At 33.2% G+C, this 19,308-nt stretch overlaps 1 protein-coding gene across 1 annotated transcript in view; it reads right to left on the bottom strand.

The window, feature by feature from the left end:
* APO2 (APO RNA-binding protein (DUF794)) overlaps positions 1 to 11,846 on the bottom strand; it is an 89,369-nt gene extending 77,523 nt beyond the window's left edge. The window contains exon 1 of the mRNA XM_089828628.1: positions 11,560 to 11,846. Within this exon, the coding sequence (XP_089684754.1) occupies positions 11,560 to 11,682 (123 nt within the window). The 5' untranslated portion in view covers positions 11,683 to 11,846. The remainder of the gene's footprint in view (positions 1 to 11,559) is intronic.
* Positions 11,847 to 19,308: the final 7,462 nt, after the last annotated feature.

Raw genomic sequence — 19,308 nt, 5'->3', positions numbered from 1 at the left:
TTTCCATGAATTCCTAATAGGAGCCAATGCAGTGTCAATGCTTTTTACCTCCTTTGCTAATAAAGTGCTACGCACCTTCTCATGTCCTAGCCCCATGTACCCTTTTGGAGCCTCATTTACTTTTCTCAACATATCTTGCCAATATGGTGATCCTACAACGTTAAATGACAAACCATTTGCATATAAATATCTTGCAACACTTTGATCTACAATCTCCCTAGCATCATTCTTAAATGCACTCTCTAATGGCCCCTTGCTTCTCTTTACTATGTTTACATTAAAAGGTTCTTCAATTCTACCCAAAAATGGTTGACTCTCTACTACAACATCAGGAAAGTCACTATGAGATGGAGGATGCTTACTTGATTTCTTCCCTTTCTTTAAAGGATGGTTTGTGCCACGAGAAACTCTTGCATCTGCTTCTTCTTGCTCTCTGATATATCCTACTATTTGTTGAGGTGGTAGTCCATTACCATTCTCTCCTGGATATGCTTTGATTCGCTGTTGCGAAATCGCACAAAGATGGGCTTTCACACAACTATATGAACTTTTGTACCTCACATTACAAAAATTGCATATCCAAACAAATGTTCCACCCCCTTTTACGTGTTCTATCATTTGGACATATTTCCATAGAGGTGAATTTGGATCAGTCTTGAAGGTGGGAAAGCTAACATTAGTTGCCATTATCCTGTCAATGACAAATTCAAAAAGCAATTAATAATTATTAAATAATAAAGATCAAATATTTGATCAACTATAAAAAAAATATAATTAAATTATTAACATGATTATAAATATAAATTTATAAGTCATATTTTAATAGAAAATTTACTTTACTTCTAGTTCTATTACTAATTATTTTATATCTATATTTTTTAATTAACACATCAAAACACGTTGTACAATATACTAGTTTCATTATTTATTTTTATTTTACAAAAATTTTACTAAATATTAGAATTAATTTATATTTCTAGATATTATAAACTTAACATTGTTAAATTCTAATATATGAATACAAATTAATTGATAATATTTTACTAATTTAATAATACAATTTTTTATTAACTTAATTTTTTCAATATAAAGACATCATAATATTAAAATACATTAATTAACACCATAAAATTAATGGATATAAAATAAAGATTTGTACATTTCAAAATGAAAATAAAATAAAAATATTAATAATAATCAATGTTTATTCTATATAAGAAAGAAATATCAAATATAGAGAAAATAAGACAATGTAGTGAAATTTAATAAACAAATTATTATTAGAAACTATTGAATAATTGAAAAAATTTCAAATTAATAAATATAATAATGATAAACAACATAAACTATAGTCCAATGTTAGATTATTAATTATTACGAATAGAGAGGAATTATTCAGAAACTGCGTGCAACTTAGATAAATTCAAGAAAGATTTATAGTTTCAGGTTGCATTTCAACCGAGTGCCTCGCCTATGGTTTGAAGAAGATTTGGTCGCCTCTTGCCTCTTGTCTCCTGCCAAAGTCCGTCGTTTTTCCTCTATAAAATGATTCCCGTAGTCGTTCGTCCTCCTCCAAAAATGTCTACAAATTATGATGTGTCCAACAAGAAGCATTGCTAGCTATTTATTTTTGCAAATCCCGTGTATACAATAGAAGGTTTCTTTTAAAGGTTAATAAAATAGAAAAATTGTTCCAAAATCATGGCAAATCACAAAATGGAAAAATCTTTCCCAAATTCGTGTAAATATCTCAGATTCGTTTTGGAAATTTCCGATAGCAATTGGATTTGATGGGATTCACAAGGAAATCCATTAAAATGATTCAGAGAAGGAAAATACGAATCAGGTACAAATCTAAATGATATTTTAATCACATCCGCTTCCAGTGTGTTTCGTGTCTAGAAACGATGGGATGTAGGAGCTGAATCTGCAACTTAGTCACCTACAGTGGATGTGGTTATTAATTGCATGAACTTTTATTTATTAATTAGTTATTAAAGTTGCATTATTATAATGATAATATTTTGTTATAATAATGTCATTAAGAGATATTACTAAAAAAGTTGAGTTGGAAAGTTTCAGGAGCTGAGTTCTTTGGGGAAACTTTTGCAATTTTGGGGTTGAGTTCTTTTGGGAAACTTTTGCCAACAAGGAATTATAAATATAAGCTCATTTCACTAGAGAAAGCATCTGATTATCGATTGATTATTTGTTTTGTTGTCTTTATGACATTTCCTTAAAGTTGTTTTCTTTGCCCTTACTAAAGTATAAGGGTTTGGAGCTAACAAGAGTTGGGTAATCCATAGCTGAGGTAATGTGAATTCTTTTCCTTAAGATTGTTTGAAATCACTGCTGAGGTATAGTGATTTGGAAAATTGTTTGAATTTTCTCTTACTGTGTCTTCTGTGGTTGAGGAACATTTGTTTGTTTGAGAGTCTTGGAGTTACATTCAATTCAATGTAACTGATACTATGATCCATGCAATACACCCTTAAGAGGCCTTCTAGCACTTGGTTTACTCTTTCTGTCTACCCATCGGTCTCTGGATGGTAAGTTGAGTTGATGTTTAGCTTTATTCCTAAAGCTAAGAATAATGTTTGCCAAAATTTGGATGTCATCCTATCTTTGTCAGCTATGATCTTTTTTGGGACTCCATGAAGTTGAAAGATCTCTCTCACAAACTTGTGAGCTATTTCTGGTTCCCCATTTATTGAATTTCTGAGGATAAAATGTGCTATCTTAGTCAATCCATAACTACCAGGCTGGTATTATGTTTGTTTTGTGTCATGGGTAACCCTTGGAAAATCTATAGTGATTATTTGTCATTTCCATTCGGGAACTTCATTCGAATGTAACAGTTTGGTCGAACATCGGTGCTTTGCCTTAACCCTTTGCCACATTCAACTATTTCCTTCTTCATGCCTTTCCAAAAGTACAAAGGTTTTGTGGCAGCCAACATCTTGGTTACTCCAAGGTGTCCTTAGTAAGAGGCGGCATGAGTCTCCCCCAAAATCATCTTCTATATCTTTGGATCCTTAAGTATATACATCCTACCTTTATATCTTAAGAATCCATCTCTTTCCAGTTGGTATCCTTCATACCGGGGATCCTGAGGATCCCTAAGGAGTCTTGATGAACCTCATTGTAAAAGTCATCTCTTGGCAGACACTACAATACTTGTTCTCTAAGCCCAGTATTTATTACTACCATGGCTGAAATGTGTCTCTGCTGACTTAAGGCATCAGCTACTCTATTCTCTTTGCCCTTGATGTAATTGATCTCAAAATCATAATCTACCAAGAATTCTACCCACCTCTGGAAAGTGTTAAGGTTGGGTTGAGTGAATAAGTACTTAAATTTATGATGGTCTGATCTGAGATCAAATGGTTTCCCAATTAGATAATGTCTCCAAATCTGTAGAGCATGGACAATGGCTGCTAGCTCCAAGTCGTGTGGTGCATAATTGTGTTCATAGTTTTTCAACTTGCTAGATTTATAGGCAATGACCTGGTCTTCTTGCATCAAGACGCTCCCCAATCCTCCCAATGCATCCGTTATAGCCACAAAATAACCCTCGAGATCTTATACCCTAAGTATCAGTGCAGAAATCAAAGGATTCTTGACATTTTTCAGACCAGATAAACTTCTTCCCTTTCCTTTTCAAGGTGATAATAAGATGTGTTATCCTAGAGAAACCCCTAACAAATTTCTTGTAAAAACTTTCCGAACCCATGAAGCTTCTGACTTTTGACACATTCCTAGGCATCGGTTATTCTTTGATTACCTTGATCTTGGCGGGGTCTACTACTATTCCCTTGGCTGATATAATATGCCCTAAATATTGGATTTCCTACTGGTAAAAAGGACACTTAGATAGCTTTCCATACAACTTGTGTTCACGTAGACTTTGCAACACTATCTCAAGATGTTTTTGGTGCTCTTCCTCATTCTAGGAATAGATGACAATATCATCAATAAAGACTAGCACAAACTTGTCTAAACAGTCCTAGAATATGCTATTCGTGAGATTCATAAAAATTGTAGGGACATTAGTTAGTCTGAAGGGTAAAACTGTGAACTCATAGACCCCATAGCGGGTTCTAAAAGTGGTTTTGTGAATATCCTCTTCCTTAATCTGAAGCTAGCGATAACCTAATCTTAGGTCGATTTTGGAAAAAATCGTTGCTCTCCTCATTTGGTCTAATAGATCATCAATCCTAGGGAGTGGACATCTATTCTTGATGTTGACTTTGTTAAGCATTCTATAATCTATGCATAGCCTCATGGTTCCATCCTTCTTCTTAAAAATAGCACTAGGGCTCCCCAAGTCAAAACACTCGATCGGATGAGTTTCTTGTCAAATAAATCTTGTAACTGAAACTATAATTCCATTAGTTAGGTAGTGGTCATTCGATATGGTGCTCTTGATATGGACTTTGCCCTGGGTACCAAGTCTATGGTGAAATTGAATACCCTAGAAGGGGGTAGGCCAGGAAGTTCCTCTAGAAATATGTCCTGAAAATTCTTAAGATATAGATATTTTTCTTCAAAGGATTCTTTCAGCCTTTCTATATCTCCCATCCTCGAAATGTAATCATCCTAATAGGTGGTTTCTACAGGTTCCCTAGGGTCTTCTATCTTTACTACAAAGATTTCACACCCTTTTCTTCTGCATCTCTTAAGTTGCATGGTTGAGATTTGATAAGGTTTTACTTCATGCATTATTCCTTAAATGCTCATAGGATTTCCTTGGTCGTATAGGCATTCTACTGTCTTTGCAAGACAATCTACCTTTGCCTTGTGTTCACTGAGACAATTTATCCCCATGATGATATTGTCTGACCTTAGAGGTACTATGTACAAATTAACCTCAGTAGAGAAATTTGGAAAGTCTACATGTGCCTCAAACAAACATTGATTTGCACAAGCCTTTGACTAGTTTGCATATTCAATAGTCCAGGGTTTGGCCATAAATCATGTTCTTTTGGGAAATCTACTTAATAATTTTGGGGAGATGAAACATTCAGTGGCTCTAGTATCAATTAAAATTTAAAAATAGAGATGGGGTTTCCATAAATCTTACCGGGGATTTCTATAAGGCCCAATTGTTGCTTTGCTTGTCGGTTATCCAAGGATGCATGTATCTTTTGCTGAAAGATAGTCTGTTGAGGAGGTAAAGGAGGTTGAGGTTTGCTAGTTAGAGAAGCCCTTATTATGACATCGGTTGTCATAGTGATCTCCGCCACATGTGAAACAAACCCCTTATTATGACACCGGTTGTCATAGTGATCTCCGCCACATGTGAAACAACCCTTAGGCAATCCTTTCCTCGCACTTTCCTGTTGCCATTGCCACTACTAGAGTTACCTTTAAACTCTATTATTATTCTCCTTGTAGTCAGTTTGTTGGGCCTAAAGTGTTTGGCACTCTATTTGTGTGTCCTGAAGTCAAAACTGTAAGTACTCCAATTTGCCTTCCTTTTGTTATCGCGGATGGAATCATCCCTTTTAACTTTGTGTTCCTGTCAGATGGCCCTCTCAAGAACTTCTTTCATGGTTCATGGGGCGAGAATATCAACTGCTCCCCTAATCTTATTGTTTAACCCCATGACAAATTTCCTAACCATTAAGTTCCTATCTTGCTGATATTGAGGAAAATACTTTAACAGTCAAGTGAACTTCTCCCAGTACACGTGTACTGTCAGATCTCCTTGCTTAAGGTTCTGGAAGTCCAACAACTTATAGTCATGAAAAGTTTGGGGTAGCCATTTGTTCTAAAAAATGGAGACAAACTAGTCCCAGGTAACATCAGTAGTCTTAATATTTAGTTCTATCTTAGTGTTTCCTCACAAGGTGTTGCCTCTCTTAAGAAGTGATAAATTCCGCAAACTACTTTGGAGCTTTTAGAGAAACTTTTGATCTCGAAGTATTGTTCCATCGCGGTTAACCAAGCATTAGCAGCTTCACCAGATTCAAACCCAGAAAATCTAGGGGGTTCAATCTTCTTATGTTAGTTGTCAGATCACTATCTCCTATTTCTTTTGCTTTTCATACTGTGTTTTAGGAGATCTGGTTTCATGTGCACTATGAGCAAATAACTCTTGTTCAGTTCTAGGAGGGGGAGAGGAGTTGGTATCCTCCTGTCCTTGCGCAAGTTGAGCTGCCAGGGCATTCATTCTTTTCTCCATATTTTCCATCCTAGTTTGGGTTTCCTGCAATACTTGGACCTGCAGATTTGTAGGGTTCAAAGGAGCGAAGTTCTGGGGAACGGAGTTCTGAGGAACAGAATCTTGAGGAATGGTCCCACTAGACATCTCATTCTCTACATTGTTTCCGTTGTTTGCCATGGTATTTGTTTTCCTAAAATATACAATTGGTTCCTTTCTCAATATTATGTTTTCACACATATTCTCAGGAAGATAGATAAGATACAATCTTTTGCTCGAAATAAATTAAATACAATATGCGATTCTCATTATCAATAGAAATATTTCTCTTGTTGCAAGTGCAACCAATTTTAATTATAAATTTTTCCTCTTCTAAAGATATAACAAAATAGTTTAGTATAGGAAATTGGACACCCTATTCTTGGACATTTTGTCTATACCCTTGGGCCTTTCCCGCCCTTTACAAGGTTTATGATAGATCATGAGTGAGTTTGTTTGCTTGGAATTCCATACCTCTATGAGTTTGGTTCTCAAAATTGCCTTCTTGGCATGAGTCCTTCTAACTCTCTCCTTAATCTAAAGCAAAAAAAACATGGGCTAAAGTTTTCTCATCCTTCGGTACAAAGCAGAGAGAGTAGTCATACTTTGGCATGTTCTTAATCAGATAAAAGAATATCAGGCAGCGAGGTTTCTTTTGAGGAGTAATTTAGGTGTACATCTTGTTTTTCATTTAACAGTGCATTTTCAGTGTTCCAGCTAAGATAGTAATGAGCCCAAGGTTCAGTGCCGAACCCAGCACTCTGATACCATATGTAACATGCTAAATTTTCCAAACTATTCTAATGAATTAAAATAACAAAATAACACTTCCTTCCAAAGTCACAAGAAGGACAATTATAACAACCATAGTATCATCTACGCATGAATACTATTTCATCTCAATTTATATATACAAGAAAAGGAATAATAGATTTAATTGCTTGTTAATCCAATGAAAAAGAAAACTCATCTTAACTATAATAACCATCTACAATACATAACTTTAAAATGCTGAAAATATAAAAGTAAAATACTTGAATTGTAGTAATCTTGCCTGCATATCTTATCTTTGAGTTGTGCAAGCCTTGGCTTCTAGAAGAGTGAAGCATTGCTAAGGGCTTAACCTCCCAACTGCAAACCCTTAAGTATCCCCACACAATCTCTACTGAAAAAGGCCCTCCCTACCCTGGGATTAGGCTTGGGACACCACTATCCAACTAATAAGCATCTTGGTGTTACAATGTTAGCTAAACAGCTAGCTAGGCTTAGGATACCTTCCATACACCTATCTGCCAACTGCTAGCATCCCTGACCTCTAGTGATCACAACCAAAAGCATGCCACTAACCTACCTTGGCCAAGGATTTGTGTGGGCACTATGTACCTGATCACCCATCGCTCAACTTGACAACAAGACTTATACAATGGACTACCATGAGCTGACTCAATTTTAAGACATCTTGTATACTTGCTTATTTGTTACTCATCATAGAAGGCATGAAAAAAAGAAATCTCAAAATATAGCGGTGAAGTAGGGCTCCAAATGTGGTGTTTTAAAAGAAGAAAGCCACCACGTTTTGACTCACCAAATGACCCAGTCGCAGCTGAAAAAAAAACTCTAAAATGGTGTTAGCAATGCTCAGGAATCAACCGTGTGAACTCCCAAAAGGATTGAAGTAATTCTCAACCAAGATCCACGCTAAATAATAGCCAAGAGATGCAGAAAATTTTCCACAAAAGGGGCTGTAAAGTTCCAAAAAAGCCTTGATAATAAAAGCAAGAGATCAGTTCCAGTACCAATAACTCGTGACAGCAAGCTCAAATCAAGAAGTTTTAACTAATAATTTATCAAATGCTACAAATCAGGCCGATTTTCATGACCAAGAAGAACTCCAGATTTCTCACCAAGTCATGGCGACCATGTAGGGTTTGAAGCTTTCAAAAGCCTGTGAAGTCTCCAAAGGTAAAGTGAATGACAACTATCTTAGGGGGTCGGTGTTATAAAGATTTTCAAAAGTATTTTATGAAGTTTGATGTCTAACCTTTTTATTTGTTTTATTTTTTTCTTTAAATCCTTTATATATTGGGTAACATAATTATATGTTGACTTGATATAATGACATATAATTATATTATTATAAATAGTAGAGAAATTTAAAATTTTAAAAAAAATGGTGGATTGTTATTGCTCCATAATATTCATGTAATTTAATAGTTATTAATTGATGCAATTTCTTTTGGAGAATGTAATAATGTTTCTATTAGAAGTAATATGGAGGCATTAATGGATAGAGATTGACCCTTTCTCTTAGGTTTCAATTAACTTGGAGACAGTTGAGTTAATGGTTGAGCTCCTGTAGAAAGGTCAAATTTGACTTCCTCCAACTTTTTAGAAGTCATTTATGAGCAGTTGGAGTGTTTTAGGGGCAGTTTTGATGAACTGTTGGGTTCTTTATTAGGTGGAGTGACTTTTTCCAAGTTGAGGGCTTCTTTTCAATGAATTTTGACTCCTATTTTTAGGTTTTTCTTTTCCAGATTTCAACCAAGTTGGTTGAATTAGCATTGTACTTAATGAGTTTTGCAACTCATTTTTTAGAGAGCTCTCTCTTATGCAATTTGGGCTCTTAGTGATTTTTCTATCCTTTGGGCATATTTTTGCATGATTTTGTAACTCATTTTATGATATTCAGAAGTTACCTTGGAGACAGTTTTGGCATAATTCTTATCATCTTCTTGTCGTTTGCAAAATTGTGTTCATGTGATTTGATAGAATTGTTTGTGAAAGCTTCATTTTCCTTTTAATTTTGTCTCACTTTTGTACCTATTCTGTGATAAATGTATGGCACAAGTTGCAAGTTGTGTGAGCCGATGTAATGTGTTCTTCATTGTGAAAGTTTATTTTCCTTTGTTGAGCAAATAATCATTTCAACCTTTCTGCAAAATATTTATGTGCATGTATATGTTAGGCAAGTCGTGTGAGTTTTAAGATTATTTCATTGTTTTCAAGTGTAAAGTTCTTTGAATATCACAGATTCTAGGTGCATCACCATAGGTTTAGTTTTGCTTTTCTGCATCTTTCTATCCCTTTCCCTCCTAAGTTTTCAAGCTTTAAGTGAAGCATCTGATAGGAACCGGCCTAGAAACCGGAGGTCTCACTTCATTGCATGTCCCACATAGAAGTGATTCCCATGTTATACCAGGATTGCTGAACTCATTCAGTTCAGTATTGGGTGCAAATAATCATTTCAACCTTTCTGCAAAATATTTATGTGCATGTATATGTTAGGCAAGTAGTGTGAGTTTGAAGATTATTTCATTGTTTTCAAGTGTAAAAGTTCTCTGAATATCAAAGATTCTAGGTGCATCACCATAGGTTTAGTTTTTCTTTTTTGCATCTTTCCATCCCTTTCCCTCCTAAGTTTTCAAGCTTTAAGTGAAGCATCTGATAGGAACCGGCCTCGAAACCGGAGGTCTCACTTCATTGCATGTCCCACATAGAAGTGATTCCCATGTTAAGTACCAGAATTTGCACCTGATACTGAACTGAATGAGTTCAGTATCAGGTGCAAATTCTGGTACTTAACAGTTATATGCATCGAAACTGTACAGCTTGGTATGGTATGTTAGAAATTTCAACATTGCAATTCATCTTTTCCAAAAACAACAAAACATGAGAGACGCTTGAAAATACAAAAAATTCAAAAATTGGAAAAAACCCAGTGAGAAACCTAGCAAAAATCAGAAATTCATTAGTTAGGTGGTTGGGAATCTTTCATTCCCTTGTGAGTTTTGTTTGTATCTCTTCATAAATTTAAGAGTTGTGTGATTTTCCTTTTTGCCCGCACAATAATATTCTCGTTTGAAATAATCTTGAAGCATTAAAATAAGTGAAATCCATAACCTTCATAAAAGTTGATGCATCCAAACAAAATCATTCCATATTTCACACAAAAATCAGAAAAAAGGATATTTCAACATCATGATGGCCATAGGAATGGTTCCTAGATTTCAAGCAGCACCAAAAGAAACTTATGTCAAAGTTGTAAAGAGGATTTTCCAATACCTAAAACCAAAAAATTGGTTTTGGTCTATGGTATCCCGGAAAGAGAATTTATACTTAAGTGCATTCATTGATGAGATATATTGATGATAGAAAAAGTACACGTGGAGGTGCATTCCTTTTGGGTCAAAGTCTTCTGTCATGGCCAAGTAAAAAAGCATGATTTTATATCCTTATCTAAAATTGGTTTTGGTCTATGGTATCCCAGAAAAAGGATTTATGCTTAAGTGCATAATTGATGAGATATATTGATGATAGAAAAAGTACAAGTGGAGGTGCATTCCTTTTGGGTCAAAGTCTTGTCATTGCCAAGTAAAAAAACATGATTTTATATCCTTATCTACTGCAGAAGCAGACAACATTGCAGCACCATTCAAAGAGACTTGCCAAAACTAAGAAACGGTCCATTCTAGTTCATTTTGAGTCACTCGCCTCTCACGCTTGAGATTAGTATGATTGTCTGGGAGGATCTCACAACTGTTGTCCTCGACCCATCGGCGATTTTGTTTCCTATTTTCCAGTCAGATGCACTACCTTTGAAGTCTACGGCAGTAACACAATTAAGTTCTGTGAACTTGAAGCTAGCATAATCTTACAACAGAACACCTCTTATTACATCTAGCTTGTATTGTCCATTGCAGCCCACTATGACTGAAATATTGTAAAAGGGGTGCTCCTAGAATTTCTGGATTTCAAACTAATATCACGGCTTTAAATCTATTTTGCCGTCCAATGAGCTATTGTTGAAAATCATACATTCACACTCCTAAAATCTGGGAGCCCGAAACCAACATCACAACGTGAGGAAGGACATCATACGACGCCTAAATTGTCCTCTACAATATTATTTGATTAAATCGATAACAAAAACCATCCTAAAATATTTTGACTTGAAATTAACATCATAGCTCGTAACAACGCATCTTCTTATGCACCTAAATTGCATGCTTCGAGGTTAACCTCACCGAGACCATCATTTTAATAGAAATTAATACTTCCATTACCAATGCGCCAAACATTTCACTTGAAGGCGTGATTCAGGGTCAATTCAAAAAGAACTTTACAGTAGATTATCTGCCAAAAATTGTATACATATTTGATGGGTGTGTTGCAAGTAACTCAAATCAACTGGCATTTAACATTTTTTTAATTAAGCAGTTCTTAAATCACAATGTACTGTGGTTTTTATTTGCAGAGTGTGGCAATATATCCATATTACAGACTTGGAATCAGTTTAAAAAGATGAGTTCTATGGAATTAACTTCAAAGGGATGATTTGGCAGCATCAAAGATACCTTCCAATTTGGTGGTCCAAGGAACTTGCTGTAATGAATCCCCGCCGAAGAAAAATTGGTATAGACCGGCTTATATGCAGGCCTAGTAAAGCCATTCACATATGAACAAGAGATGGTGGCCATCTTGTTTCATAATCCTACCACTAACATTAAATTGAATGAATTGTACCTACATAGGTAGAAATTGCTTTAAACCTCTCAATGCGCAGCATTTTTTCAGAGCCTTCTGTTTGTTTAGGCCCGACTTTCCATTGGATAAACGTGTCTTCATGTTTTGAAATTAGTCTGCAACTAATTAGATGTATTTAATATTTATCATGTGTTTTTTTTTAAATTATATCATCATATTTATTTACTTTTTGGAGAGTCGTTTACTTTGGTAATGTGATGTTCCTGATCAATGATTTAATTATTTTTTATAATAAAATTATTTTTAAAATATAATTTAATGTGAATATTTAATTTTTTATTTAAATAAAAACAATGGTAGATTAAGAAAATGTTATTTATTTATATTTAATTTATTACATAAAAAATAAAATGATCCTTTAAAAAAATCTACATAAAAATCTATTAAGAGAAAAATAACATGAAAAGGTATAGCAAAGATAAAGATCAATTTTTAAAAAAAATTAAAATAGATATAGATTGAAGATGCAATTATGAAGTAAATTTTGTCTGTAGTACAAGAGAAGGTATGCCTCCTCAAAGTCATTTGCTAAAAAAAAAGACAATTGTACCATAAAATGGACAAGATCCTCGATTAGATTGGACGTTTTCGTCCTCCTAATTTCTCTCCAATGCCTACACTCTGAATGGCGATAAACAACAATGTAAAATTTAATAATTATTAAAAAATAAAAATTATCCGTAAAAGGCTTAAAGCCCTATATATTATATTAAGATGTATTAAATAATTGTGTCCTCATTCAAATTGTCGGCACTGGGGGAAGGAAAAAAACCTATAGTGTAGCCTGAGACATTTATGTCTTGTATGTATTTAGATAAAATTGTCTTGAATTTTTTATCAAAGGACTTTGGGAGCGCATACCCACCCTTACATCATACTTCCCTTTTTGTTGGGAAAAATTACAAAGGCGTATCTTCCTTTACAATAGAAACAAACCTACTTATATTCAAGATTATCAATTTTATACATTTGGTTTCTTGCATTCTGTAACGCCTCGCCAAGGGATCCAAAAGAAATAACCTAAAGTTTGACTAAGTTTGATAGCATTTTTTTTTTTTTTAGAAAGTATAACATACACATCAAACACAAAGTAGCGGAAGCAATAACATACATAACAGGGTGCATTCCTTAAAGATCCCATGACATTGAATCAAATTTAAAATCTAATCTAAAACTAAGTCCATCATTTAATACATCCATATGAAAGAATAATGAAAAGTCCAATGTTCGTAAAATATACAATTGTTCTGAATGCCTCTTGGCAAATTAATTCGGAATGCTCATTCATCCACTGTACATGTCACAGGGTATGAAAGGCTTAAAAGAATATACATAAGCAAGATAAATATACATCATCCTCTTCAGATCCAAGATACACATGCAATAAAATAAAAGAAACCATCCATCATACAATGATACAACATTCAACATATAATATAACCATCTACCACAATGATCCATAAACAGAATGAAGGTATATGCCAACAAGAATACTCCAGCCACGGTGTGTCGGACGGATCTCAATGGTAAGAGTAAAAAGCACTACCACTCGACCACATGGAACCTAAATGGTCCACTCCCACCGCGCTAAGGAGATAGTCTCAAGTCCCAAATAGGATAACAAAACATATAACATAAATACTCTTTAAGTCCAGGAAATCCTATAAGTATGCTAACTCAAAGGTTCCTAAAATAGATTGACATCTAAACCTAGAGGCACCACAAAGACACATAGGTATCTACTATGTAAGCGGGAAAGTGTCATCGCACAAATCACGTTTGGAGTTACCCGAGCAGTCCCTTAGGACTTCCGGGTCCCTAGTGATCCCTGCGGCCACTAGTATCCTCTCGCACTAACAAGGCATACTACGGAATGCAAGGTCATAACCAAGCGTTCTCTCTACTACCATCTTAGTCTATAATAGCACTCATGGCATGGGCGAGAACATACAATTATCTCTTATTAGGTTCATTTAAGTTAGTATTAAGTGTAAAGTTATCACTTATTAAACAACTTACAATGGGTTACCCCCAGGACCACTTAGAGTCCCCGGCCCCCATTGCAAGCCACTTCCCGACACTGCATAAAGATAACCTACCCTAAGCTCATGAAATCAAAAATCACATAATCATAGCAAAATCACCTCAATCCTATACAAGTGACTGGAAAGCATCATAAAGATAATCATAGTAATCACATCAGTTCTCTACGAGCAACTGAAAAATAACAAGATAAATCAAAATATCCATCGATTCTCAACAAGCAACCGGAAGTAATCCAACAATACTGATCAATGACTCATAATGGTTATTTAGGTATCTCATAGCATACATTTTGCTATTTCACCAAGACACTGAAAACATAATAATCAACAAAACAAATATACTCATCATAAACATATCATCACATACATGGTTGAGCAATAATGATCAAGATCGAGTCAACATGATACCACACTAACAAAACCCCCAAGCCTCTGGTAGACGTCCTATAACTTGGTCAACAATCTAGTCAACCCAAAAGAATCCCAAACATAAATAGCATAAGGAAAACAAGGTACAAGCACATGTTTTCAGTTTTAAGTTGAATGTGGAGTTTCAGTTTCCATTTTAGATTTTACTAACAAGTGATGGAATATTTCCATCGTTCTTCTTATAGTAAATTTAAATAATAGCTTAAGTATAAAGCAAATATTTACCCCATGATCAATTTCCCAAATTTACTAAGGTAAATATTATTATATTGACTTAAAGCTGATGATGATAAGATTTTCGTTGATTTTCATTAATCTAGACTTAAATTAAATGATCACCTGATTTAAAATAATTAATTAATATCTTTAATTAATTGTTCATAAGACATATTTTATAAACAAAATATTATTAAGTAATATTTTATTTATATGTAAAAAAAAAGTATTACAAATATTAATCTTATTAATAATTATTATTAATAAAATTAATAATTAAAAATTTATACATATTAAAAAAAACTATTAACAAATGTTAATAATTTAAAAATGATAAAATAAAGTATTAAAAAGAACCCTAGCGTTTATAGCCTGCGTGGCTTTAAAATAAAGTTGCCGGTCGTAGGCCAGGCTGCGGCCGCAACAACAATACTACGTACTGTTGCTGCTGCCGCAATCTGTACTGCGGTCAACGGCAGCAGTGCCGCAGGCATCAAGTGGGGACGAGGTGGGGTAAACCCCCTCCCAAAGCCATTTCATTTTTTTTATATATAATTTTTATTTTATTTTTTTAATATATGAAACGAATTTATAAGAAAAATGACGTTTTTATAAAAAACACATTTTTATATTTTAAAAAAAAAACGTTTTAACAACAAACTTTGTAAATAATGAATTTGATTATAATCAAACCTATTTTAAATGAATATATATATGTATTCTTTTATCGAAAGTTTAGAATTAAATCTGATAGACCAAAAATCTAGATCCCCATTTCTTATTTTCTTAATATTTTTATAAGATTTTTCAATAAGATTTCTACCCTTTTTGATAAGTTTTCACAATTTTCAATCTATTGGAAAGAAATTATATTGATCAATTAAAACATCCCATATACAGAATAATTTTCCAATAGGCAGAATTCACGAGCATGATATATATATATATATATATTCTTTACTAGAATTATCCAGACAATAATTTAGCAAACACGAAGAAGACAGGAATTAAAAGAACGTATTTGAATTATACAAATCTTCACAAGTGTCTACCTGGACACTGATGCTAATTTGCTACGCTCCAGAAATCTGTAGAAAACAATTCCCCTTTTTGAACTTTCTCCTTCTCTAAAATTTTTCCTTCTTCTCCTCCAAAATTTCTAGCCCTCTGAAAAATGAACCCCCCATTTGTGATAAAGGAGTTCTCTCCCTAAAATCGGGGCACTAATTGTGCATTCCCCCCAGAGAACTCTTTGCTCACACCTTTTTAACTCCTTATTAACTTTTATTTATCTTTCTTTTATCTTTTCCATGCACATACAATAATCCATTAAATTAATTTATTTAATCTTTACTTGACCTCTTTTAAATTGATTTATTTAATTTAATCTCATGCACGTATTATGCAATCATAAAACTTTTAATAATTTAATTTCCTTTTCCCACTTCTAAATTTATTTTTGAACAATAATTTTGATAAATATCTATTAATTTTAATAATATTATTATTTAGCATTTATTTAAAAATGCACTCCAAATATATATATATATATATATATATATATATATATATATATATATATATATATATATATATATATATATATATATATATATATATATTTATATTTATATATATATATTATTATTAAATTAATTAAATATCATCATGTTCAAATTTAAACTTATAGATTTATTCTCAAATATAATTCTTTATATATGACTCTTTATATAATTAATTTCTCAATTAATAAAATATTAACATAACAAATAATTTTTCCTTAAATTATATTATTAATTAAATCTTTTTAATTAGACTTAATTAACTGAAAATTCACCAAAACTCATAAAGTAAAAAAAAAATGAAAACTCATCATAGCTAAACACATACAAAGTTCAACTAAGGGTTCAAAATCACGAATTAACGTCATCCGACGAATTCGAAAGGTACATGACTCAGATACTTGTCCTGATTGTCAATTAGGACGAATGGCTCAAAGGTTTAGGATTTGGACTTAAGAATTTATCTCCCCTCTCTTACCATTGAGATAATGCGATAGGGTACGTTCATCTTGGCAATTCAGGGAAGTCGATACCCGGTACCTGCAACCTGCATAAAATCCATGCATGTACATACACAATATATACTAAGCTAAACATGCAATGGCAAGAAGTGGTGCATTGTGTAGATCCCGACTAGCAGGTGACTACGACTCCCTTCCTTAACCATATCATAAACATCATACATAAAGAAAACAAACACGCACACCATAGACATGCAGTATGGGGTAAGTATCCATCAGAAAAGACATAGGATAATCCATCTAACTAAACATCATCAATAATCTAACAACATTGTAATAATCATCATGCACACATGAAGTATAGAGTACCAAGTAATCTCATCATATATCAACTGAGTATGAATCAATATCTAATAATCTCAAGATAATGCTACTGATTATCAAACATAAAACTTGGCCTAAAAGAGTTTGGCAATGATATCAGAAATGTAACTAGAAAAAATGTAGACTAGGGGCAGGCACTACACATTCTTCATTATTGATAATTGCTCAATTGATTCCTCAGCTTTTCTCTCCCTTCTTTACTAATGTTCGTGTTTGATCATTTCCATATCCTTTCACAAATTGTGTTATATCGAGCCATAAGGTTGTTGCTCCTCCCTTAGCTTTTTTGGAATAACTGCGAAAAATTGATTCATCTTGGCAAAAATCGTTGTTAGCAAAAAATTATGAATAGTTAAATTCTAAATATTTATTCAACAACATAAGTCAATTAAATTAACCTCGTTAGATTGCAAGATCTTTTCTTTATCTTGAGTATCGAATAAAAGGTCTTTATATTTGGAATTTGAATGTATATGTTTCTCCTTAATTTACTTTAGTATTTTGCTATGGATTATCGAAGAAGTATCTGAGGATAATTGTTCTTTTTGTTTGTATACATTATACATTAAATGGTTTATTTGTAATTTAATCTTTAAATTTTTTTATATTTAACTTTATCTTCATATATGAATTTTATGAAGGGATATTAGAGAAAGCATTGAAGTGATAGTTCTATTCATTTGTTAGTTCTAATTTGAATTATAAGACGTTATGGGTCTAAGAAACCTTTATTTATACTTACAATTTGCACTCCTACATTTATCAAATCTAGATATAAAGATTACTTTAATCAATAGTTCACCCAACCATTTTAGATGTTTGATTATATTCTTAGAATTAGTTATCTTTTCTTTGATGAATAAGAAATATTTTTAAAAAAACATGATAACACTACTTATAAAGATTGGAATATTTGCAGTTTATTTCTAATATAACTTAAAATTCTATTAATGTTGCTTTGGCTGATATTTTGAATTATTATAGAGCACATTTCTCTCTTTGTTAGATGTCTACTCCATCAAAAAATAAGCCAAGGTTATTATTTCTTACCAGCTATTACTAGGTTAGCTCAAATTAAGTCTTCCTACTTAGCTTGAGATTAAGAATGACGTAGAATGTTACTAACTATGAAAATGAAGAAAAATGAGAAAAACCTGATTAAGAGAAAGACCTAGAGGGAGCTACAGGATCGAAGAATCAAACCAAGGTAAAGGAAGACTAGACAAAAGGAGGAAATAGGGAGAAACCTTAGCTAAGGCAACCCTAAACAGAGAAGGGATAACAAACCTAACTAAACTGCAACCAAACATAAAGAGGAGACATAAACGGAGAAAGAGATATAACAAAAAATCTAGAGCAAGCTATACCTACAAAAATAGACTAAACTCAATACATGTTTCAAAAAGAAGAAAGATCTAATATGTATATAAAATCAAGTCATTCATTAGAGAAATTGTTGATAGTATAAACGTTGTCTATAATCATAAGAATGGTGTTAAAGATCTACAAGATAATTACTCATTTAAAAAAAATCTATGTAGAAACTATATGCAAACTAGATATAATACATTAAATTCCAAATTTGTACTAGATAGGATACATTTTCTATCAATAAATACCATATCCTTTTGAATTTCTACCAAGATTCAGTACCCTTGTCATATGTCTTGTTACCTGTATATTTGATTTTTAAATAGTTGAATCTAGGTTTTTAATATTCCAACTATGAGTCTTCATAACTCGTAGTGTTCCTTCTATTCATTGCAATTTATTATTGTAAGAATATACCTTAGGGCAGAATTCACCCAAGGCCAAGGAACTCAAAACACAAGCACAAATTAGACCAGAGTATGATCAGAATAATTGTATAGTATTCAATTCTGTGTACAAGTACACTAGTTTTGCCTCAATATAAAGGCCTCTAAGATGCATCTAGAATGCCTCGGAATCAGCATCATGATAAGTCCAACAACCAGGCACATGTCCACCAGATATGGGTTATCCTCCATTATGCACGAAAGTAAGTGTGATGATGAGAGGATAAGCATACAAAGGTGAAACACGCACATCAGTGTTGTAGACAACATATGCTAAATTAGGAGTGTGAAAAACTGTGTTGTCTACATGACAACTCAATGAATGATGCAAACTCCTATGGTGTAGACACCATGTGCATAATTAGAGTTGTGTACTTTTGTGTTGTCTACATGACAACTCTAGAAGATGCGCAAACTCCTAAGTGTCTCATAAAGAGAAATAATAAAATAAAATAATGCACTAACCTAAGTAAACTTAAGTAAAGTGTAAATAGTAAATAACTATTTACACCAACACCCCCCCTCAAGTGCAACTTTGAGGAGTGTACTTAAGCTCACTAATGCATAATGGGTCTCGACTACTAGGCCATGTTAGGTACCCATGTACAAAAGCAATGCTAAGAATGATGCAATGCAATCTCTCAT

Source organism: Cupressus sempervirens, chromosome 5 (assembly GCF_028749045.1).
Source record: "Cupressus sempervirens isolate cs-2001-9-10 chromosome 5, ASM2874904v1, whole genome shotgun sequence".
Classification (NCBI taxonomy): Eukaryota; Viridiplantae; Streptophyta; class Pinopsida; order Cupressales; family Cupressaceae; genus Cupressus; species Cupressus sempervirens.
This window is presented reverse-complemented; position numbering and strand designations above follow the sequence as displayed.